Here is a 24973-nt window from a genome sequence, read left to right as displayed (position 1 = left end):
GCTCCCGGTGCATGAAGCCTGCTTCTCCCTCTGCCTGTGTCTCTGCCTCTCTCTCTCTCTCTCTCTGTGTGTGACTATCATAAATAAAAAAAATAAAAAAAAAATCTTCATCAGATGGGGTGCCTGGGAGGGTCAATTGGTTAAGCATCCAACTCTTGATTTTGGCTCAGATTTTAGGGTCATGAGATTGATCCCTGTGTCAGGCTCTGTGCTCACAGGGCTTAAGATTCTCTCCCTCCCCCTTTGTCCTTCTCCCCAACCTGGCGCATGCTTGCTCTCTCTCTTTTGCATGTGCAAATAAATTAATAAATCTTTAAAAAAAACAAATCTTCGTCAGCTTATATTATTTACTTGCCCTTTAGATATGGTAATGCTAATATGATGATATACCTGGTAACATCAAGTAGCAATAGTTTTTATTAATGATAGTGTAGGTTTGTATTTCTCTCCTGATTCTCTTCAGATCAGAGGTATCATGAATACGTTGTGTTTTAGCATTTTTAACATAACAAGGGCCATATAGTTTTGGAACTTGGTAAATTTTGGTAAGAAAAAGTATTATATGAAAATATTTTATCTAATACTATTTTGTCTTAAAATAATGATAAATAGCAAAATATTTATAATCACACATGCAATCACTGATTTTAGGAAAGCTCTCATTAAAAGCAAATCTCAGTGGTTTATGAATTAACAGTAGATGTGACTTTATGAAACTGTGATAAATCCAGGCATGTGTATTGATTTAATATCTGAGAGTTGTTATTCCTTCTATTTTCTCATGATTACATGCTTTTTTCTTCAAAGGCTCTGAATCAAAGATAATTAGAGAGAAGATCATAATTTATTAATAACTGACAAATGGGGATCAGGGCAGAGCAGTGCCAAAAAGACTAGGAGCATAGCAACAACTAATTGCCCACTGTGGGAAGTAAATCGTCCTAGGAAACTGAACCCAAGAGGGTTACCTGTTCAATTGCTCAACATTATTGAATATCCCACCTGTGACTTCTCACAGATCAAACACAGAAACATCACTGCCATTCTCAGGAAGTTATATTGAGGCAAACATTTAGAAGGAAAACTCTATGTTACCAAGATAAGCTAATATCATTGATTTGCAAAACTAAAAAAAAAAAAAAAGATTACAGCAAAGAATCTAAAGATTCTCAGATTTCATCAAGTATGAAGCATAGGGCAGGTCAAAAGCCTAACTACAAGGGCAAAATATGCTTTTTGTCTGAAATTCCATTTGCCTGAAGCTCAGTATCAATAAGATATGAAAGAGAACATGCTGGCATGCCAGGAGACACATGGCTCTAATAGAAGACTGCTAGGTTTCTGGGAATCTTACCACATCTCCCTGAGCCCACACAGGCTTTCACAGGAACCTGATACCCAGCTCTACAGAGAAAAATCAATAGCACTGCCCTAAGCCAAAGGATAGACCGTCTATTCAACAAAAACTCAGTTAATTTCCTGAGCCATGTCTGAGAGTATATCCATTGCTGAGAAATGAAGCAAATGACAATAAAATGTTCCAAATGATTTTAAGCACCGGCTAAAAACCACATTTGTTTAAGATCTGTGCTCTTTTTAAAAACTTGCATAAACCTGCAAAGAAAGAAATGTTTCTAATGGATTAGCAACTGAGTTTCAAACAGCCGCATTTTTTTATTGTGCTATGGGAGGAATTGAGGTTAGATATATCTGATGTCTGTGATAGTTTTAGTGCTACAAAACATATTATATTCTAATTATCTTGCTTACCAAAAAATCTTTTTGCTTTAGCTCACTTCTTGCTTCTCATTATTTCTTACTCCCCTGACTTTTTAATCTTACAGAAAAATGGCAGTGTTCTCTTAGATCTTGGCATGCATTTGCTCTTAATAGTCTACAGGCATTTCTCTACTCTCTTGAAGCCATCAATACCACATAACAATGTCAGTGAATTTTAATGCTTATTTTGGGGATTCTGCTCTTTAGATCACTCTTTCATTTGTTTATTTTTTTAATGACCTGTTATCTTTTCTTCCCATTCTTATGGTCTGGCATTGGATTCCACATCTCCATCATGGTCATTATTGAGTTCTCTTGAGTTAAGGTAGATCTAAAGGAGAAAGATGGGTTAAACTTCATCACAGGTTGTTTGTTTTTGTCTCCTCTTCACACCACCACATACATCTTGAAAGACAAGATGTCAAGGTGGCAAAGTGGGACCTGTTTGTGGTGATTAGTGAAGGAAAGACTGTTTTTTTTTAGGTTCTTAGACCAACAATATAATTCCTTTTCAGGGTCCCTCCAGACTGAACATTCCATAGGATTCAAATATCTCATGTATCTCACAAACACCTCTTCTCTCCCCTCCCAGAGCTCTCCATGCTTCTGACATCTGGAAATCCTACTGCTGCTTTGACATTTCTATGCCTGTTTCATTGATTTTCTTGAAGCAAATTTGATAGGCATTGTTTAAACCAATAGATAATATATACAGTGTGCCAACATTAAAAAAATATATGCTGAGTTTCAACTGAAGTCAAGTAACTTTGCTTTAGTATTTTAATTGTTTAATATTTTGACTGTTTAATACAAAGAGATACCTGGTACAAAATACGGAGAAATAGTACAGGTAAGAATGTAAAGGTAATCATACAGCCAATCACAGAGCAAATATTTGAGCAAACATCTTTAAAAATATGTAGGAATATAAAATTAAGTGAAAAATTGTATATGTTAATATTATTTTTTTCTTAGCCTATCTAGAATCCTTACCACAAATCCTCACTGCTAAAGTTGTTTGAGAGATCTTCATATGCCAATAACATACTACTTTTCTAAGAATACCAAGTTCAGCACAAATATTTAAGCAGTGTAGATATTAAATCTGTAAAATTATTCTGATTCTCCTAAATTTTTTAACAGTGTAATTGCCAGAATGTCAATCTATAGGTCCAGTCTTCCTCAGAAAACTTTTAAGATGAAATTTAGCCATGCAAATGACTAATTTCTGTCTCATCATGCCAAAGATGATGTAAAAATCCAATAAGTTATCCTCAAATCAGCATGAATTCAGTATGTACATAAGTGATATTGACCATTGTTTATATATAAATTTTGATAAGACAAATATATGATAAATCAGAATTCTACATTTGTATGACTTACATGTTTTCTAGTACATAAGGACCTCTTGATTTATTTTGATGTCACTATCTGACTCTCTGATCTAGTCCTATTCCAGCTATTTCAAATGTACATATTGTGGTCTTCTAGATTTATCTCTTCTCTAGCCATTTGTAATATCATGGGACAGCATAAACCCAGGCTTTCCTGGAACCCTAAAAATCTATAGTTGATCATTTCAAACCTGTGCTATTTGTACCATCACTCTCTAGCTCCAATGGGAAAATACTTTTTCTTTGTAGTTTTATAATATAGTCATTATAGATCTTTTGACACCAAATGCTTGTATTTTTTCATCATTTGAAAATTAATTTAAACCTTTGGTTGCTGGATATTAACCAATGTAGCATTCCTTTTTATTTAATATTTATTTATTTTTAATCGAAGTGTCATTGATGTGCCTGCCACACACTATTATACTAGTGTCAGGTACACAATATAGTAAACCAACAACTATATATATTATGAAATGTTCACAATGTTCATGTTCACCATACAATATTTTTGACTACATTCCCTATGCTGTGCATTTATTTCATCCTCATGACATTTATTTTATAACTGGATGTTTGTACCTCTTAATCCCCTTCATCTATTTTATCATCCCCAACCGTCTTCCTCTCTGATATTTTGAATGTCTATTTTACCATCCAGTGTTTTTCTGCCCAAGCTCTGAGGCTTCTAAATGTTGATCCCAGAAATTGAGATGTAAAATCCTACGTACATCTCATCTTTCTGGCTGCAACCTGTGTAGTTTGGCCCTTTGTTTCCATCATTTCCCAACACCAGGGTGATTGAATCCTGCTGCTATGTCTCCAATCCTTTGAAAACCCTCGCTCTTAGAGGACTCCTAAGTAACTCAGTTTGGAAGTCTATCAGAGGATCATCTCAGTACATCATATATCCTGAAGTGGAAATCACTATCAATCCTGCTTCCATCTGCCCACCCATTATATTATAATTCCTTAGACATCAAATATGCAAATTGCTGGATTGCTTTAGCTATGTTCCAACATGTCTTCAACTTTAGATTAATGTCCATTTCCTTAGATGAGCATCCTTAGATATCATTATTTTGACATTCCCAAGGTCTCTTGCTGTCAGCCTTTTCTATAAATTTCAGTCTACATTTAGCACTGCACTTTACATAGTGGGCACAGTTAAGATGATTGTCCTAATATCTTACTAGCTGATATTTTATTTATATTTGCATTTCTTAATTTTCTGATTAAAAACTATAGAGAATATGGAAGACAAAATACAGAAAGAAAATCATATTTATCCACCAGAAGCAATCAATATTCATGTTTTGCACACGTATTAAGATCTTTTTATATATAAGGTTTAATTCATAACTTATAGTTTTATTTGCTATTTTCCTTGACAATATAAAAATATAAAATTTCCTTGTGTGATTAAAAGCATTTTAAAAGTAAATTTTAGTAGATCTTTGATACTCTAATGTCTAACTTTTTCCATATGCTTTTCCTTTGGTATTATTTGTTTCTTTTCTGTTTTTATTGTTATGAGGAGAGGAGTTACTATATCTGTCTTTGATGTCCATAGAATGTATTTGTATAATTCAAAATAAGGATTGATTCATAAGAATATGAATATTTTTAAGATTGTTGATACATAGTGACAAATGGCCCTCCTGAATCATTGTACAAATTACCATTCCTTCCATCAGTGTGTGACATTTCCTGGTGGTTCACAAACTAGCCAGTCTGCTAATTTAACAGGAAAACAATAGTTCTGTATTTTTAATTGCATTTATTTTTGAAATTTAATATGTTTATTAATATATATACAATAACTGTAGGCATCGGCTACTTTATTTTTTTAAGATTTTATTTATTTATTCATGATAGACATAGAGAGAGAGAGAGGTAGAGACACAGGCAGAGGGAGAAGCAGGCTCCATGCTGGGAGCCCGATGCAGGACTCAATCCCGGGACCCCCAGGATTGCACCCTGGGCCAAAGGCAGGCACCAAACTGCTGAGCCACCCAGGGATCCCCCATCAGCTACTTTATTACCAGTTTCATAAATTATATATACATGCTCTTTACCTATTTAAATTAATGGGATCTTAGTTCTTCATATAGTAAAGATATATTATTAGAAGTGTCAAGTTTTGTTTACTTTTTAGTAATATTTGTTTTGCATGGGATGCAATTGTTAATTTTACCTTTATCTCTACCTTGTAAGTTTAATGCTGATATAGTGATTCAACTCTGAAACAATATTCAACAGCCATAATGGAGGGAGCTAAATAAATCAGAACTTACATATGCTTATTCTTTGATTAGTTTCCTCTTTTTGACCCACTTGTTTTTATTTTATTTTTTTATAATAAATTTATTTTTTATTGGTGTTCAATTTGCCAACATACAGAATAACACCCAGTGCTCATCCCGTCAAGTGCCCCCCTTAGTGCCATCACCCATTCACCTCCACCCCCCGCCCTCCTCCCCTTCCACCACCCCTAGTTCGTTTCCCAGAGTTAGGAGTCTTTATGTTCTGTCTCCCTTTCTGATATTAGTGAAAGGGAATATAAGGGAAGGGAGAAGAAATGTGTGGGAAATATCAGACCCACTTGTTTTAAAATGATATTATTTTTTCATTAAGACAAATGGCTGTTTAAAGCAAATGTTACTATCAGAGCTGTGCTTAAAACATTTTTTTAAGCTGGCAAAATTAACATCACTTTTTTCACAATCTGTCCTTACTTTTAACTCTCTACTTCTCTCAAAACTGCAAATAGTTAAGCACAGACAGGTTAGTCATGAGAGTCACACACTCCCCTCAAATAAGCTTTAGAGATAGACCTGTTTCAGCAGTGAAATGACTGGGATAGAAGAGCTCAGTGGTTACTTTAGGCTTCTACAAATGGAGGTAATTGATGTTTGCTCAGTGATGGCATCATCACACAGAAGAAAGCAACACATGATTCAGTATTTTGTATATCAACACTATTATTGTGTCAGAACAGAACTAAGATGCCAGTTGATTGCAAAGATAAATCTATGTAATTTTCCTTTATTGAACTAGTAAAGATTATTTCTTCTGTGGAAATAAACAAAAAACACCCAAATGAGAACAAGCAAAGACTATTTATTAAGAGATTGCTATAGCAAGGGAATCAACCACCATCACTTGCATCTGGCAGAAACCCAAAGACAGGCAGAGGAGTGTAAATGCTTTGTAATGAAAAGAAGGAAAGGCTTTAGTTTTGCCACGATTGGAAGTTATTGTCATGTGGTAGATGGAAGTGGTCTAACTAGAAATAGAACATCCTGTGGGATTGATTAGAGTAGCATGTTTGACTTCTTCTAGTTGGTCCTAAGTTGGAAGAGTGGATAAAAATTAGGGAAGTTGGTATATATTGATAAAGTCTGGACCAATTGACCACTCGGGTCAATTACTACAGAGCTTAAATGAAACTAGTTTAAATCAGTATCACTTTGATTTTATTCATTTGTGAAATAAACCATATAATTTTGAAGTTAAAGGATAAAAATTGTTTAAGATGAATTTTGTCTTATCAGATAACTTATGAAATAATATATCTTTACAATGTCAGAAAAGTGAGAGATAAGAAAGAAAAAAAGGGGGAATGAGGTTGAGATAGAGGTGAAAAAATGCATTTTTAGTGGTTTTAGTAGAAAACTTTTCCTATTACCTACCTGTTTGCCAGTTTTTGAGGTCAAATATCAGTTTATAGTATGTCCTACCTATATAATGCCCACAATATCTATTTCTTATTTGCTATCTGAGGAAGAAGTTGAGCTTTTAGAAGATTATAACTGAACTGAAGGGAGAGTTCATCCACCAGATGCACAACAAGCCAATAAAAACTTACACTAAGCTTTTGAAGTGAAGAAAGATAGACACAAATTTATTGGTGTGGTTCTATCTGAGAGAGTAGGGAGCTACTGCTTAAAAGTCCTGAACTCCCTGATGGCTTTCAAGTGAGGATTTTAGGGGCAAAGTTTGGTGCAGCAGTCTTCTGAAAATGTGGACACCATTGACTGGAGGCCTAGGAGGTCATGCTAGTAGGTGTTCCTCTGGTCTTCCAGGGACCATATCCTCTGGTCCCTGGAGGTTTGATATGGTTTGTTCCATATCAAAAGACTTGAAATCTAATTTTAATATATAATTATATAATATATATATAATCTAATTATATATATATATATATAAATTTCTAACATGAAGAATATATAAATATTCCTTCCTTCTCCACCTTCTGTCCTGAAGTTAACCCAAGAACTTCCCACTAGAAAATGAGTAGTGGGAGTCAAGGGGCAGGGGCCAGGGTCCTCTGGGGCTTGCCCAGCCTATGAGAGCCTGGGTAGGATTGGTTGTGAAGGTGCTGAGCTCATGGCCCCAGACTCCCAACGGCCTCCACCTCCTTTCTGCCCTCAACCCTCCTGGCTCTGGCCCAAAAAGTGATTTATTTGTAAATTATCATGGTTTTCTTCATTAAAATGGCCATTTGTGGACCAAAAAATAATAGGAATATATATATATATATATATATATATATATATATATATATATATATATCTTTTTTCATGTTAGAGATTTCATTAGGTATATATATCTTTAAGGTGGTGCTGATTAACTACTTGTCCTACAGCTTCCTTTGAATAATAAGCAATCATTCCTATCCATTGAGCTTCAGCCTACATGTTCTGGCCAGTTGAGCCATCCTTAGGGGTGATATGACCTCTAATGTACATTTTTCCATCTGACCTGACAAGATGGACATTAGCTTCAAAATATAGATATTGATAAGAGTATGTAGACTAGATATAGTAAAAAGGCATCAGTATTTTATTGACCATATCTAAATTATAGCTTACACATATTTATGTATATATTATATTTATATGCATTTTCATGTATATATAAATCCATATGACATATATAAATGTGTATATATGTGTACAATAATATAGTAGTGACTTTTAGTTCTTTAAATTTGAATAATATAAAAAACATTTAAGCAATGTATGAAAAGGTGAAACTGATTTTTCTGTTCAAAATATCGCACTGGAACCACTTTTTGCAAAAGTACTAGGTGTATTGTGTAACCTCTTTTTGTTATGACTCACTAAAATAGATTTTTCTAAACTTGGTGACCTGTAGGGTTTGCTTTTTTAATGGGATTGAATGCTTCTTACTTTCATAGCATGGACATTCTAATAGTGAGACATGTCATTTCAAAGTAACATAATTAGTACTATATTTTTAACCATTGGTACAAGAATAGAATAGAGAATATGATTATCTTCACTTTAATGAATACAGAAATATTGTTACAGAAATGTTAAATTTAAGTTAGTGAAGAGAAATTGTATCAGTTCATTGAGTGAAGAGAAATTGTATCAGTTCATTTAGTGTGTGATAAGGAAGGCATATAGGATGAATGCACATGGCATGCCTGGTGCATTGTGACTCTCTAGACCTCTACAAGGCTTTCTACAGCCTCTACCTGTGACCTTCGCCAGCCTAATCCCTATTCCTTTCTACTATTTTTGTCATGAGCTTTCTTATTTACAAATATTATATATGTTTATATATAAGTAATATATATAATATGTAAAATTATATAAACAAATGTGTATGTGGTTCTGATTTACTCCAGCTCAGTGACAGTTTAAAGAAAATCTTTTATGTCAAAATATCTACTTCTTGAAAGCTCTTCTGACAAATCTGTGGCAAAACTGAGCTTTGTTTTCATATAACTTTATGTAAGTCTTTGGTCTAATAATTACAAGGGCAAAATAGAGATGCTGAATACAGATAATTTTATAGTTTGGTTATTTTGGTTGAGATATTATGACTTCTAATTATTCCAGGAAGCTATTATTGAAATATAGAAGTTCAAAAGAGTCTATTGTTAAACATTAAACTTGCCATTAAAAGAAATCTGTAAAGATAGATGTTAGAAAAACAAAATAAAACAAAACAAAACTTGAGGTTTAAAAAGAGAGAGCAGGTCTACGGCCATACCACCCTGAACGCGCCCGATCTCGTCTAAAAAGAGAGAGCAGGATGAAACTTACAGTTACTTAAAAAAATAGTCTTCATTTGTAGATAATATAAATTAACACTGTAAACAAATTGCAGAATTATTTAAGGTACTTACCAGAGAACAAATTGTTTTTAAGCACCTCTAGGCACTTCAGAAGTTTTTATTAACATGCAGACAATTAATATGCTAATTATGAACCTTTCCCTTTGTATTCATAAAACAAATTGCCCTAAGAATGTTATAAGGCACATCACTTCAACACAACAAGTATTTATTGAGTACCTATTGGATCAGTGGTTGTCAAACGGGAGGAAATTCAGAATCCAAGCTTTTGAAAAATAATGATACCTGGGATCCCACAACTAAGCTATTTTGATTTAATTGTTCTAGGTTGAGCCCTGTTGATTCTTTTTTGGTATTTGTTGGTTTAAATATCATCTGTTGCTTTAATCCCTAGGTAGGTTTAGAATCATTGCATACTGTGAATAGAAAGTTGTTTTTATATAATTCCTTATTCTGAAAGCACAGCACATAGATTGTTAGTAAATGTTTGCTAATAAGGAGAATCATTGTGTCTATTACTGCAACAAAAAGTGTACAAAAGGTGGTTAATATTTGGTGAAATTCACTTTGAGTGCCTAAATATACACTGGAATAAGCAGACTGAATAAATCTAACATGTTCAATAACATTTGCTAGCTGCATCAATGCCTTGAACTGTGCATTCATGGAAGAAGAACTTGTTTTATAATGATCTTGGGCCCATTAGAATGATTAAAAGAAATACAGCAAATCTTCATTAAGGTATAGCTTGGGAAATAGATCAATTGAAATGTCGTCTAAAGATAAATCCTCTGAAGCTTTCTTTCTACTTTCATGTAGTGTGTGATATCCCTGGGTCCTAATAGTTGTTTCCAGAGTAAGAAATAAGGACAGTTCCTGATTCCAAAGTTAAAGCCAGTTAGTTTTTTGGTTTGCTTGCTTTTGTGACTTCATCCTTCAGGAAAGGGATGGCTGCACCTGGCACACTTAGATCTGTAGAGTTTTGGGTTTTGCTTTTATTTTAGAAATCCTTGAAATGTGTATAATTTATTTAGGTCAGTCACTTATATGATTTGAACTCTATTTTATACATGCATTTGACTAATAGTAGAGTTTGGGTCATTAAGTAATTTTATGACATCTATCCTTTCATACTTCCAAACAAAATTTGATATATTTTGCTATAGTAAAGGCTAGACCCATATACAGGCATTTTAGGTGCTATATGTAATTGTGAGTTAATCTATCCACTTTTTAACATAATAGCAAGCTATTGATAGAGGAAGAAGGAAAGGTCTGTTGCAGAGCTGTCCATGACAACATGTGAAGTTTTCAACAGAGAAGAGAGGAATGTGGCTGTGGGAGTGGTTGGAGGGAAAGGACCTGGAAGATGTGAAAGGAATTGGGCTTCCAATGCAGTATAATGCAGTAACTGGTGCCCCCATATGACCTCCACAGCTTGGGTTCAGGTGCGATCTTGGGAAAACTGCTTCTTCTTTGAGTCTCAGAACCCTCAGCCCTAAGATGAATATACTAATAGGACATTTCTGGCTTGAAAGAGGAAATACAAGAAAAAAGCAAATGTGTTGGAAAGATACTCCTTTTGTGTTTGTCCTATACTCTCACACTACTACCATACTCACAATGCTTCTGATACCAGGTATGTGGGTTTTGTTTGTTTTTCCATGCCAAGCAATTCTCAATGACATCAGCTGGGTGGACTGCAATTCAATTCAATTCTGACAGGACCTGGAGTTGGCACCACAGGGTAAGGGCTCAATCCTACAAGGCTGCCCTCTATTTCAGACAGCAATCACAAGTAGTCTGTCCCTGGGTGCACACAGCTTCTGTTCTACACTCAGGGGTTCTCATGACCTGTTTCCTTGAGTTCGATCATTTGCTAGAACAGGTCACAAAACTCTGGAAACATTTACTTACATCTACTAGTTTATTATATAATAAATGATATGATAAAGGGTACAGATGAATAGCCAGTTGAAGAGATACATAGGGCAAGGCCTGAATGCAAAATCCTGAAGCTCATGGAATTGAGGTGCATCACCCTCCTGGTGTGTGGAAGCTCTCTGAACTCTGGACTCTTGGGGTTTTTATAGAGACTTCATCGTGTAGACATGATTGATCATTAACTCCATTTCTAGCCCTTATCTTCTCTCTGGAGAATGAGGGGTATGATTGAAAATTCTATACTTCTACTCATGACCTAGATGTTTCTGCTGATCAGCCTCCATCCAGGAGACCGACGAGAATCACCTTATTAGTACAAAAGACATTCCTCTTTTTTTCAGATTTTATTTATTCATGAGAGAGAGAGAGAGAGAGAGAGAGAGAGAGGCAGAGACACAGGCAGAGGGAAAAGCAGCTCCCTGCAGAGACCCCAATGTGGCATTCAACCCCAGGACTGCAGGATCACACCCTGAGCAAAAGGCAGATGCTCAACCACTGATCCACCCAGGCGTCCCACAAAAGACATTCCTAACACCCAGGGAATTCCAAGAGATTTAGAAGCTTTGTGTCAAGAACCAGAATAAAAGACCAAATATTAGAACAAGATATGCTCTTTGTGATGTGATTACCAGGAAATTACAAGAGTTTTAGGAGCTCTGTGCCAGGAACTGGAGTCAAAGAATAAATATTGGAACAAAAGATTCTCCTGGCACCCATATCTATAAGGTTTTAGGAATTCTGTTTTGGGAACTGGGAAGTAGATACTATAAATATATATTTCTCATTATTTCACAGCAAGATATGAGAATGACAGGCTTGGAACTTGATAAGACTCAAAGATCCACTGATGTTTCAAAACCCATCTATCAGTGATTCTTGCTTAGGTATGACAATTGTTAGTAAAGCATGTTAGGAGGTAAAAGGAAGGCACCTATAATTGTTGGTGAGGGATAAAAAGCTCTATAGTGAGAAAGAAACAGAGAACTAGAAAAGAAGTTTGGAAAAATTACTGCGTATAATGATATCCTATTCCAATGTGTCTAGACTATGACTTGGAAATAGTGATTGAGTTGCACATATAAATCCCTGATTTACTCAGTTACTCAAAAACACAATTCAATGAAATAAAAATAAAAAGTACTTTATAACCATTTTGCATTATCTTCTCTTTATGGTGGAATAATTTTATGCCTTTGTGCCAGAAGCATGGGGAATGAAGAGTAGAGTTTGGGAGCCATATACCTTATAATCATGCTTTTTATCCCTTGCTCAGTATTTGCAAAAAATTTCTGCAAAATTTTAGCCTGGCTTCATCAGGTTATCAGTACAAAATCTTAGAAGAGGGAATTAAGACACAGATGCAAAAGATACTGCATTATAAGATTTTTAAAAATCTATAAAATGATCAACACTGTCAATATCGATTATCAGTGAACAATGTCCTCAGCTTCTGTTATAAATACATGTTACATATTGATATTATTTTCATCATTTAAAATTGTTAGATGGGATCCCTGGGTGGCACAGCGGTTTGGCGCCTGCCTTTGGCCCAGGGCGCGATCCTGGAGACCCGGGATCGAATCCCACGTCGGGCTCCCGGTGCATGGAGCCTGCTTCTTCCTCTGCCTGTGTCTCTGCCTCTCTCTCTCTCTCTGTGACTATCATAAATAAATAAAAATTAAAAAAAAATTAAAAAAATAAAATAAAATAAAATAAAATTGTTAGAGTGTAAATGACAGTATATTTTGATAAACCTCATAACTGGAAATTATTTAAATAATTTGTTTCACTTTCTTAAGATTATAAAGTGAAATATCCACAAAAATTGAAATCAAAGAAAATTAAAATTGCCCCATGATTCTAATAACATTCTAACAATAGCTCTCAATAAAACATTTTTGTCATGATTTTATTTCTCTGCACACTAATTAAAAATATATCTGTGTGTGTGTGTATACATATATATATATATAATCATATTGATTTTCACTGCATCAGAGTCCACAAAAGCATTTCGTTTACTTCAAAATATTCATTAGTTATTAAATTCCTTCAATTTGACCAGCCTCATGCATATTTTCTGCACCTCACTCTTTGTCCTAAGACCAGATTATTATAATAATATCAGTTTCAAAACTTCTCAAGTTTCTGTGGCCTGGGACAATGCAAAGAGCTTCACACATACTATGAAAACTCATTTTTCAAAACTTCATTATGTGGTTCTTGTCTCATTTACGTCCCTGCCTGGTTTACCCAAAAATCCATATAGTAATGGATACATCCAGGACTGCTCCTATTTTGACTAAAAACCCCACGATCTTAATTCTTTAGCTTCACAATGGTGTCAGAAGGTGAGAACTTTTTTATTGCTCTTTGATAGGTTTTGGAGGATTGCTTTCTAAAGGCCTGGTGACACTTTTCTGGGTGGACTAAGCGCTACTCTGTTTTCCCTAACACTGAGTACCACCAGTTGTTTTTGTTGTTGTTTATTTAAAATGGATAAACTACAGAGTCTCTTTGTTTTCTTCTTTTTAATTTTCTTTTTAACCAATAAACTGAAAATATTTGTTACCTAATTAAAGTACCTGTTTTATGAAATTACTCTTTCTGCTTTTCTCTCATTTATCTATTAGGATTTTAGTGTTTTTCTTATCTGCTTGTATGATCTCTTGTTTAAGAATTTAAATCATTTATCCATAGCCTGTAGTCTTGGTTCTCTGATCTAGTATCTTTGAGAATTTCTTCCCTAGGGTTATAATCACCTTGCTTTGGTAGGAGGGAGGTTATCTTACTTACACTGACACACTTCATGCATATATTGATCAACTCTGTGTAAGTCCAGGCTAAAGTAATTTTATTTGAATCTTCCTTGGGTCTGGAAAGCTTCTGTTATCATATTTTAATCTTCCGAAGGACAAATCGAAATATCTTGTTAAAACAAAGGCCAACAGATTTTTTTATTATAAGACTGGAAAAGCTAAACTATTTTCAACTTGGATAATAATGATCTTGTTTTGACTGCATGCAGTTCCTTACAGCTTTCCAGGTGCCACAAAAAAGGAGAATGCAGATGTGCCCTGTGTGGAGCCATAGCTCATAGAAATTAGATTGGATGCTATTTCTAGCACACTTTGGTTTCTATTTCTGAATTATCTCTGAGGCTTGTAAGCATGTTCAACTTGTACTTCAAGTATTTATTGATTAAGGAAAGAGCATGTAAGCCATCTGTGCTGAGGTGTTACTGTGACAGCATCCTCACGGTTTATTTTAAAAGATTTACTTAGGAGGTTACTCTTACACTTCAGATATTCATAGAAAAGGAACTTCAGCTTTAATCTTATTAATAACATAATAATGCATAGAATGCTCTGATCATCAAATCCTTAGAAAATATATTTTATGGAATTGATTTTTTTAATTGCATTAACCATTCTGTATTTATATGAGTCAGTCTCAATATAATCAGCTATTTAGTTATATTATAAATGGAAATACTTAGTATGATAATATTATATGGATCATGAAAAAAATAATTCCTCTGAGATAATAAGAATCTAGTCTATCATTTTGATTATGATATTACTGGGAGTAAAATAGCTACTGCTTTTCTCACAAAATATATGATATGCCAGATCCTGATCTAAGTGAATATATATATTCTCTCACTTCATTTTCACAAAACTGTTGAGATAGGATCTGTTATTATTCCTGTTTTATAGCTGTCAGCTGAAACACAAAGAGGTTAACTAATTTACCCAAGGTAATTTATTTGTTTCATCTTAAAACAAGTCAGACACTTTCAGTGCAAAATCTAAAACAAGGACTCAGAAAAATATAGAAGTGCAAGCATTTGATTTTACATGATTTCATATTTTCATTAAAGTTTATTAAAACTTTAAATTAAAATTCTAGTGATAAGTAAGGTGATGTCAGTTCTTCAAGACTAAAATTGGGGGATATGCTGTTACAGAGAATAGTATGTGTATGCGTGTGTGTGTGTGTGTCTGCATTAACTTGTACAACAAAAACCGTATTATAATTTTTCAAATTAGGATGACTGAAACAATATTATTTTTTGAATCATTAGTGTGTTTTTTGAGTCTCAGAACACAGGCCGAGTATTAAATCCTGTTGGGTAATGGCAAACCACAGTGACATTATCACCTTCCTAAACACAGCTCTACATGAGCTTATAAACTCTGTACCCTCAACCAGACATATGTTTGTACTTTATTAGGAGATTACATCATCCTTTTTTTTTCATCATTGAAAAGTTATCAGATACATTAGTTATCAATTACTATTTATTAATTATTTATTAAGTTGGAACTGTGCTGTTTGAAATTAACACATATACGCAAACCTGCCACATTAATAACTAACAGTAAATTGAGATTATTGTGCTGTAGTTAACTACCAATTACAGTAAAAAAATTGACTACTTACTGGTGCTATTTATTTTGTTTAAACTGTGAAGAAAAAGAAAAGCTCAAAGAATCATCCTCATCTTGGGAAACTAATAGCCTAAGAAATGAGGAAGGCAAACATTCTTTAAGGGCAGAGAGTCAATGTGTTCGGTTCTGCGGGCCCTACATTCTCTGCCACAACTAGTCCACTGTGTCATAATAGCACTAAACAAGCCACATACAAGTAATGAGTATGTGTGTTCCCACAATACCCTATTTCCAAAAATTAATTACAGATTTGGTTCATGGGCTGTAGTTTGCCAAACTCTCATCTGAGTGCTGATACAACAAAAACAGAAAAGTTAATTTATATAAGAGATCAGTAAGTGTTTAAGATATTAATGAAATAATATGATTATAAAGAAATACATTAATATCTGCCAAAGTACTTCACAGATGTTCTAACTACTCTTTAAGTGTTTTAACATTTTGATATACTTTAACTTTGAATTTCATTATCTCTACAGTGAAATAATTTTAAGGCATATTTTTTAAAATGTATTATAACAAATAGTCAAAAAGAAACAAATGTCATAGTGGCCATTTTTATTTACTAGGATTCCATTTTAGTGACAGCCAAATTCTCCGACAATCAGTAGCCCTAAAAATTAAAACATCGTCGGTTTTCAAAAAAAATATGTATATACACATATATGGAACATTCTCTACTTTTCTTTTGAAAAAGAGACCTTTTGGAATTTGATTTGGAAATACTTTTCTAACTTTGTTAGCATTTCCAAATTTGTTGTATGTTTATATTTTATTTTCTTCTCCTTATTTGTTATAAAATAGAGTAGATACATTTCAAGTAATTACAATTCAAAATAGATTTTAGACAAAACCCTAGGCCTGCTGGTTTATGTATCATTGCTGAGCTCATTTCGCAGTTCTCTTGAAATCACTAGAAATGCTATTCATAAAGTATACTGGCAAGTGAATGCATTGAAGCACTAAATAACTTCTATGTTATATTTTGCGATCAGTTTATGTGGTTTCTAAGGATAAGGTGCATTTTATTAAACAATTTACTTGGTATTTTCTGGATTTTTTATGAATATGTGGCTAATTTGAAAGATTCATTAATGTTGCAATATCCAGAAAAATGCATGTATTATATATAGTTTGCTTTTTTAATATGGCAATAGCTCTACAAATATATATTTGGAGAGGCATTTTTTAAGTTGAATATATAAACAAATTGATAGTTTTCTATAGGTGATTGGAGAAGTCACGTAAGCATAACAATTTAATAGGTTGTGATAAATAATGCCAGTAGCATATGAAATCAGTGGGTCAAATTAGCAGGACGTTATTCTCCCTCCTAAATTTGTAGGCTCTATGCAAACATGTATTTAAAGGACAATTTAGCAAGTCTTCTGAGTATAAATTTTGCAGGGATTTCTGAGGAAAGATGTATTTTAAATGGACTTACATCTTTATTTGTATGTCTATCTTAATTGCATAATCAAATGCATTGGCTCATTATATTTCCTACTGAATAAGCATTTTAAGTAAAATAAAAATAACTAATATAGCTCTGTATTTCTTAAATCCATAAAATGCTTTTTAATTTGAAAGGCATTGTGGAATAAATTTAATTGTGATACATTTAGGGATTTTTGCTTTTGAAAAGCAAAGCAGACACCTGTCTAAATTCATAGTGTCTTTATGCTATAAGGGAGTGGGATCTCTTCCTTATCTTGGGCTCTCTTGTTTGCTTTTCAGTTGCTGCGAGTGTGGCTGTGGAAGGGCTTCTTCCCTGTGCGCTGTTGCCCATCCAAGCCTAATATGGTTAGTGTTCCCCTCCCACTTTCACTCCTATGTAATGTCCCACCTCTATGTATTATCGTCAACATTCCTTTTTTTTTTCTCCATTTGTGTACATTTTAACAGTTAGTGCACCAGTTATGCCTCAAAGAAGAGTAGATTGAAACTGATTCCCAAAGGGGAATCTTGGATAATAGATAATTTCAAATAAAATATACATATAGCATATCATCCTTATGTCAAGCATTCATACTTCTCTTCTGAAGCTTTTACTGTGGTCCTGATTTAAATCAGAAGTTGTAAGATTGTAGCATCTGTTTTACATTTAACATGTTGCTGTTGTTTGTTGTTCCATTAAGATTAAAATCGTATCATGTATGGAAGTGGGATGCTACTTCTTGGTGAAATGCTGTTTCAGGTGAAATCACCATTTCTCTCTCCCAGAACCATGGAATGACCGTAACTTAACTGGGATCTTCTATTTTTTAATAATCATTGTGGATACACGTGGCATTGGAGAATAGAACCACATGTAATTCTAAATGGTTTGTTTAATATCTTTAAGCTTGAATGATTTCAGATCTTAGAAGTGATATTTTTAATTTGATACCAGTGAAGCAAAAAATATGCACATTTTTGGTATCAGTGTCCAAATGGGATAGTCTTAATTACTTACAAATGCAAATCCTAGATATATATCTGGGTTATATCTATGAAACCATAGGCTAGGAGGAAAGATCAGAGACCTCTATCCACAGATTTAGAGGGTCTCCTATACAATAGTGTGCTATCTTGTAAATACTGAAATAATGGAGATAATTTCTTCCCAGATTAAAGAGTCTAAATCCCTGAATTATTGTATTGAGATGTTACCTGTAGTCAATGTTTGCCAGGAAAAGATTTTCTGAAATACATTTTAGAGAAGTATGTTTCCTTGGGGGCACGTTAATTTGAAACTTGCATTCTAGTAAATTTATTTTTGTTGATTAAAAAAACTGCTGTGAATATGTGTGCATGCGTGTGTACATGTGAGACATGGTGGAATGGGTACCAATGATCTGATAACAAGAGAAAGTAACAAGCAGATTGAAAAAAATCAGAGATCTTGAAAAAAGTTTTGAGGTTAATATAAAAAGCACAGATTTGTTTCACATGATTTAACTTACTCTTCAAATTCTTTTTTTAGCATGGGTTTTGGTGGCAAACCAAAAAACCCTGAAATTTCGCAATGGCCAAAGTATAATATAAATTGCTTTACATTGTGACTTTTTAAAAAAAAAAAAACGTGCTATGGAAAGGTAAAAACAAGAAAATAATTGCTAAACTGTTCAGGCTACTTGAGTCTCGAGTATAGTTCTTGAAAGAGATATATATCATCACTGATGCAGGATAGGCAAAGTTTGCATCTTGGAAAAAAAGATGGACATCCAAGCCTACTTTAAATAAATCTCAAAGATAATCTTAATGCAAGTATAAAAATTTATGAAGACATGATTTAGAAAGTATTGGCAAAAACAGTTTCGCTAGATTTTAAAGGTTTGATGTTAAAAATAGTACCTTTTTCTACTATACAGTTGGCTTCAGGAAGTTTACAAAATAAATAAGAGGGAGAGCGGGAGGACAGAATGCTTCCTTCACAAAGAACATATCAAAAATCCTAAGAAAACTGAAACATTTTTCTAATATTTTTCTTCAAATAATGTTAATAATTATAAAGACAGTGAGTGCATTTGTGTGTGTGTGTGTGTGTGAATGCAGTTATCCAAAATCATTACTGGGAAAGAACGGAAGCTTAAAATGTTTTTATTGTTATGTTTTCCGAAATTCCATTTTAGAATGGAATTTCAAGTCACTATGAGGTTTCAGCTAAAAATACTGTTCAGATTAAAGCATTGAGGAGAAAACAACCTTTTATAGTGGAAATTAAGAGCTGAGAAGAATAATTTTCCGGATAGAGTCAGCACTGAAATACTGAAATTACTGCAATCTGAAAAATCTTGACCTGAAATCTTGTCACTTAATTCCATATGTATAATCACATCAGTATGAGTCAATTACCACATAAATATTTTCCAAGAAACATTCTATCATCAGCATTTGTGAACAGACATATTTACAATTATAGAGCAAAGGTTGTGAGACATTTTGAGGTTTTGAAATCTCACTATTTTTCATTTCTGGGAAGACAACTCATGTATCTTTAGTTTTGACCTTAATGTAATCCAATGCATATAGATTAAAATTACCTCCTGTAAATTCACTGGCTTTTAAAAGTAACTTGACATACTTTATGGAAATCTTAGGGTCTTAAAGGCATAATTTTGAAACCACTGATTGAGAATTTTGATTCTGCAGTTCAACTCTACTTAAGCTTCCTCAATTCTCCAGAGGTGTGAGTTTGTTTTTGGTTTTTTTTCAGAGGAGTGAGTTTTGTTGTGTTACATCTCTCACCAGAAAACCATGCTCCATAATTTTTTTAAAAGCATGGCGTACCATTTATAAGTTGACATTGATAATTAGATGTTGCCACCTTTGATCTCAAATTATTTTTCATCACTTGAGTTGTCCACTTTGTGTGCAACTGTATAGTTATATATAATGTTAATATTTAAATATTTTTTCTTCTTTGACTTCAATCTGCCCAATAGTAGAAACTATTTCTGAATGAAAACCAGATACCTAGATTTTAGATACCTAAGATTGCCTACATTTTTAGCAGAGACAGTTTTTATTGGCCATCTTTGACTTTATGCCATCACAACTGGCTTGAGATTCTAATTATTGTTTCACTTCTCAAAGAAAATTTATTTTTACAAATATCCAGTGTTGAATGAATTGTTTTTTAATGTAAATAAGACACTAATGTGAGTAATTTCTAAAATAACATTATCATTTATCCCTTAATATTCATTTGTGTTTGTTTGCAGAACCCAAAATATGCTTATAGCATAATATTTATTTTAAGTCCATCTGAAAGATCCCATGGTCCCAAAGTAGGTTTTTCTTGTATTTCTTAAATTCAAACATATGCCAGACTATTTTCCTCATTCATTAATTTTCATGCTTTTGAATGTTTTCTTATCACTTACTGCTTTTTCTGAAGTGTTCAAGTGGCAAGGGAAATGGAGTTTTATATTCTGAAAATAGAGGTATTAAAGGTTCATTTTCCTATTCTTTGATTTTTTTTTAGGAAATCAGTCTTTTTTAGAAATTTTTGAAAATATGAATCACAGATACAAGGGAAAAACTCTAGCTTCTGTCATAATGCAGAGATTAAGAGCAAAACCTAAACCAAAACAAATTTCTCTGATCAAAAAGGATCACAAATTACATTGAAATATTATCTTGGGGTGCCTGAGTGCGTCAGTCAGTTAAGCATCTGACTCTTGTCAGGTCTTGATCTTAGGTCTGATCTCAGGGACCTGAGTTCAAACCCCACAGTGGGCATGGAGCCTACTTAAAAAACAAAAACAAGACTATCTTAATGTTTCAATGAACAATTTTTCTTTCCCTATATTAACTGAATGTTTCTTAAAAGTTGAAGTAAGCAAATTTTTATTTCCACATACATACAACAGAGATTATTTCATTCATCTTTACATTTCTGCCAAGGAGGAATGTGGAAGTACTAATCCATGTTATAGAGTTAGGAGAAAGACATAGAAAATAAAATAAAATTATCCCTTATAATTCTAGACCCCCATTTAAAGTGCTCATAGCAGGCAGATATAAGGCTTGCCTACAATATATAGAGAATATATTAAATTCTGATTGAAAGCTTGCTATATAAAGTACGACAATGAAATGCTCCAAAATCCCTTTTTATAAAACTTGTGAAACCTCAAGGAAGAAATATTATAGATGATATTAACTGGATTTTAAATGAGAAATCCAATAGTCATACTCATGAAATAGTTTAAGAAATAATGGGATATTACCTACTCTCACATTAGAACAAAATTTACTGAAAAAAAAAAAGAGTTTTCACATATCATACTTTATGGAATGTGTTTTTATGTCAAAATTCTAAGCCAATTAAAATTTAACTCAATATTGAAAAGTCTGCAATTTGTCTCTGAATATTTTGAAGTATTTGAAAGTGTTCAAGTCTTCCTGTTGTTAATTCTAAAATTATTTGAAGAGTTTCCTTATGAGAAATTTACAAATTCATATATCCTATACTATTTTGGAAGGTGTTATTTCAAAGGTTTTCTTTCTTTGTCTTTTAGAATATGGAATTCAAATATGGTAAGGCATAAAATAAGAAAGAATTTAGTGTTTGTTGTTGCCTTTAATCACAGAGTGGTTAGTATCCTGATAGAATGTGAGATGGGAACCTTGCAAGCTATGCCCTCATTTTGTGTAGTATAATCACTCCATTCCCATATCCCATGGAAAGTGTGATTTTCAGCACGAATACATTTCTCTTGAGAAGTATGCTTGAGAATTTTTAGTAAATAATAATAGATCACTCACGTTCTTTGTGTAACTTAAATCTATTTATAAGGTACTCAAAATCATAGTAAGCTGGTATAAAAATGAGGAATATATGAATGAGAGTCAAGGTCTTGCAAGCAATGTAGCTTAAATATCCAAAATTTCACTCACATTCTTTCACTTTCTTTACATTTTCACTCACATTCTTATTGAAGAATTTTGCCCTGTAAAGCAAAACTTAATCTATTGCCAGTATTCATTAGATATATTAATAAGCTGATGTTCATATGCTTCTTTACTTTATGAGGCTGAATTAGCTGCTTTCATTAAAAGTATTTTTACTCAGTTGGAGAGAATCTGTAAGTGAAAAAGTTAAAGTATTTCCTTAGAAGCTGTAACTTATTCTTCTTAAGATACCATCAATAAAATTCTTAAACAAATTATACAGTGGTTGAGGTCATTATTATGTAAGAATATAAGAGTGTGCACATATGGAAAAGGATGGTTTTTAAAGAGGTTTAAATTACAAGATTTTGTTTTCCATAAGTAGAACATATCAACTCTATGTCTGCTACAACCTGTTGCCTTTTTAATATTTTTTCCTTTAGAATATAGGTAAAGCATTTTTTAATCAACCTGGATAATAGAGGGGCAACATAGGAGTTTACTTTTCTGGCATAGGGACTGCACATACTCACGAAATGCAGAACTATTTCTTCTCCCATCATTGCACCCCTCCCCACCTTATTTAGAATTCAGTGGCAAAAAAGTGGTTTTTTTGGTTTTTTTTTTTTTTTTTTTTTTTAGTTTTTCTGTAGGCTAATGCAATGGAGAACTCTGAAGCACTGGAAGCTGTAGTTGAACAAGGATATACAATCTCCTTTTTGCTTTCACTCATCTTTCCTTATTGGACATAAGGGTGCAATTTAGTAAATTACTCATTCTGTGCATTGCTTGGTACTCTGGAGGGCTTGACATTCACTCTAATTTATTATCAAATTCTTAATTTACATCCAAGAATTAAATTACTCATTGGTACATCCATCCATACATAAAGATTATTGCTTATTCTTTCATGTATTATGGAAATTTCAAATATCCATATTTAAATGTTATGGTTGGGGTTCAGTTTTTAAGATCAGAATTTGTATCATCAAGGATGTGTTATCCAAATTTTCAGGACAAGTATGGAAGAAAATAGACTGATTTCTAAATAACCTATAAAGTCATTATTATATTTATATAATAAGTGTCTCTCTAGGTCTCTTTAATAAACATTAATAAATGAATATTAATTAGGCTACATTTAATGTGATTTCTCATGCCCACCTCTACTATTAAACAGTAAGACAGCACTGTTTTCTAGTAGAACAGAAGTATAAATGACAAAAAGATGATACCCCTAATTACAGACACTCCAGATATTTTTAGTACAATGATATCAAAGCTCATTAAAATTGGGATATGGAGCAAAATGAAAAAAAACTGTTTCTTTTTCATTCAGAAAAAAAAAATTGGTTCCAGAAGGTAGGAGGCATAATTTATGTACAGAATGGCATATTTATTGACTGTTTGTCTGATGGGTTAAAATTATGCATCTGGAGCAGGTACAGAAGATGATCCTGAATGAACAGGCATCCTGCAATACTTTGTTAGCGAGGCTGAACTGCTGCTTGAGTGCTAGTCTCTGCCAGCTGCACTTTCACTTGCTGTATCTTGTTGAGACTTGTTTTAACGATGCTTTTGGGGGTTCCAGAACTTAATTTTATATGTTAATGTGACATGCAGCCGTATATGTTATAGAGCTCCAGAGATGCCCATAGTCAAAAATAACTCCTTTCTATTGCCCTCCTGACTCTCACCCTAGGTATTAAAATGTTAACCGTCCTCACCAAGGTATTCCCAAATCACTTTTTAGATGAGATCCAAAGTTTTATTTCCATTTTCACATGAGGAATTTGCATGCAATTTAAAAATCCATGAGGCTTATTTAATGATAAAGACTATTTGAAGATACAACTTTGAAAGCTTTTTTTTTTTTTTTTTTTCTTGTGAAGGTAGGAGAGTTGAAGGTAGAATGGGTGTTTGTTTTCTAAAGTAAACTGCAAGAACGTGTATACTTTTCTGGTCTCTTTAGAATTCTTCTAACGAAGGTTTTTTTGTCAGTATTATCTAAATAATATAAATCTCAGGATGGTTTCACACAATTGTAGTTAGAACATTGATTTTAAAAAGTATCAAACTTCTCTTTAGAGACATGCATTAAAGATTGAAAGAATAATGAAATATCTAGAAAAATTATTAACAATGCATTAAAATAACTTAAATGTCAGACCATATATAATTATTGTATGATTTTATATGTTTGTTTTTTTCTTTCCATTTCACTGCAGTGAGTTGATTCAAGATGTCTTAAGGACTCTTGGATGACAAATGCATCTAAGTGTTACGAGTAAAATTTGAAAAGCCACCAGATCCCCATTGTGTATTTTTCCTCACCCAGGACGAGCATACCTATTAAGTATATTACTTCAAATTTACTCGAATTTCACTTAGCTATATTTTATTAATAAATTTCCAGTTTATTAACATGATAAAACAAAAATAATTGTATTTTTCTTTCAAAAATGACAAAAAGATGGAGTGTGTTATCTACTTTGTATATGTATTATATACTAGGAAATGATATAGAATAAAGTGTTTCATTTTTATATCAAAATATACAAGTTTTAAAAAAATACCATTGGATATGTAAACAAGGTACCGTCCTCATTTGTATGTGTTGATTGGACATTTCATTTACATCACATAGTAGTTTTCAACCAATTCTGTAGTGAAAATATTTTGTGAATCTGCCATTTTGGCTTGTTTTCTTTATGCAGAAATAAATGGAAATTTTGTTTTTATTAAATTTAATTTTGTTATGAAACCTTATGAATTGTAAATCCACCTCTTACAATTTCACTAAAAATAATTTATTTTCATTTGAGTCAGTTGTTTTAATGTTTTATGGTTAATCATGTACCACATCAGCTTAGTATTCATCAATGTATTTCTTCTCTAAATAT

General features: G+C 33.0%; 1 protein-coding gene across 9 annotated transcripts in view; it reads left to right on the top strand.

Moving 5' to 3' along the window:
* Nucleotides 1-24973, top strand: part of EPHA5 (EPH receptor A5) — a 347353-nt gene that overhangs the window by 272402 nt on the left and 49978 nt on the right. For 7 of the 9 annotated variants that reach the window (XM_025435555.3, XM_049093001.1, XM_049092998.1 and 4 more), the window contains one exon: nt 17427-17492. The exons of the other annotated variants lie outside the window; for them this stretch is intronic. In XM_025435555.3, the coding sequence (XP_025291340.1) occupies nt 17427-17492 (66 nt within the window). The remainder of the gene's footprint in view (nt 1-17426; nt 17493-24973) is intronic. 9 annotated transcript variants of the gene reach the window in all.

This window comes from Canis lupus, chromosome 13 (assembly GCF_003254725.2).
Source record: "Canis lupus dingo isolate Sandy chromosome 13, ASM325472v2, whole genome shotgun sequence".
In the NCBI taxonomy this organism is placed as follows: Eukaryota; Metazoa; Chordata; class Mammalia; order Carnivora; family Canidae; genus Canis; species Canis lupus.
The sequence above is the reverse complement of the archived record's forward strand: the minus strand, read 5'-3'. Positions and strand labels throughout refer to the sequence as shown.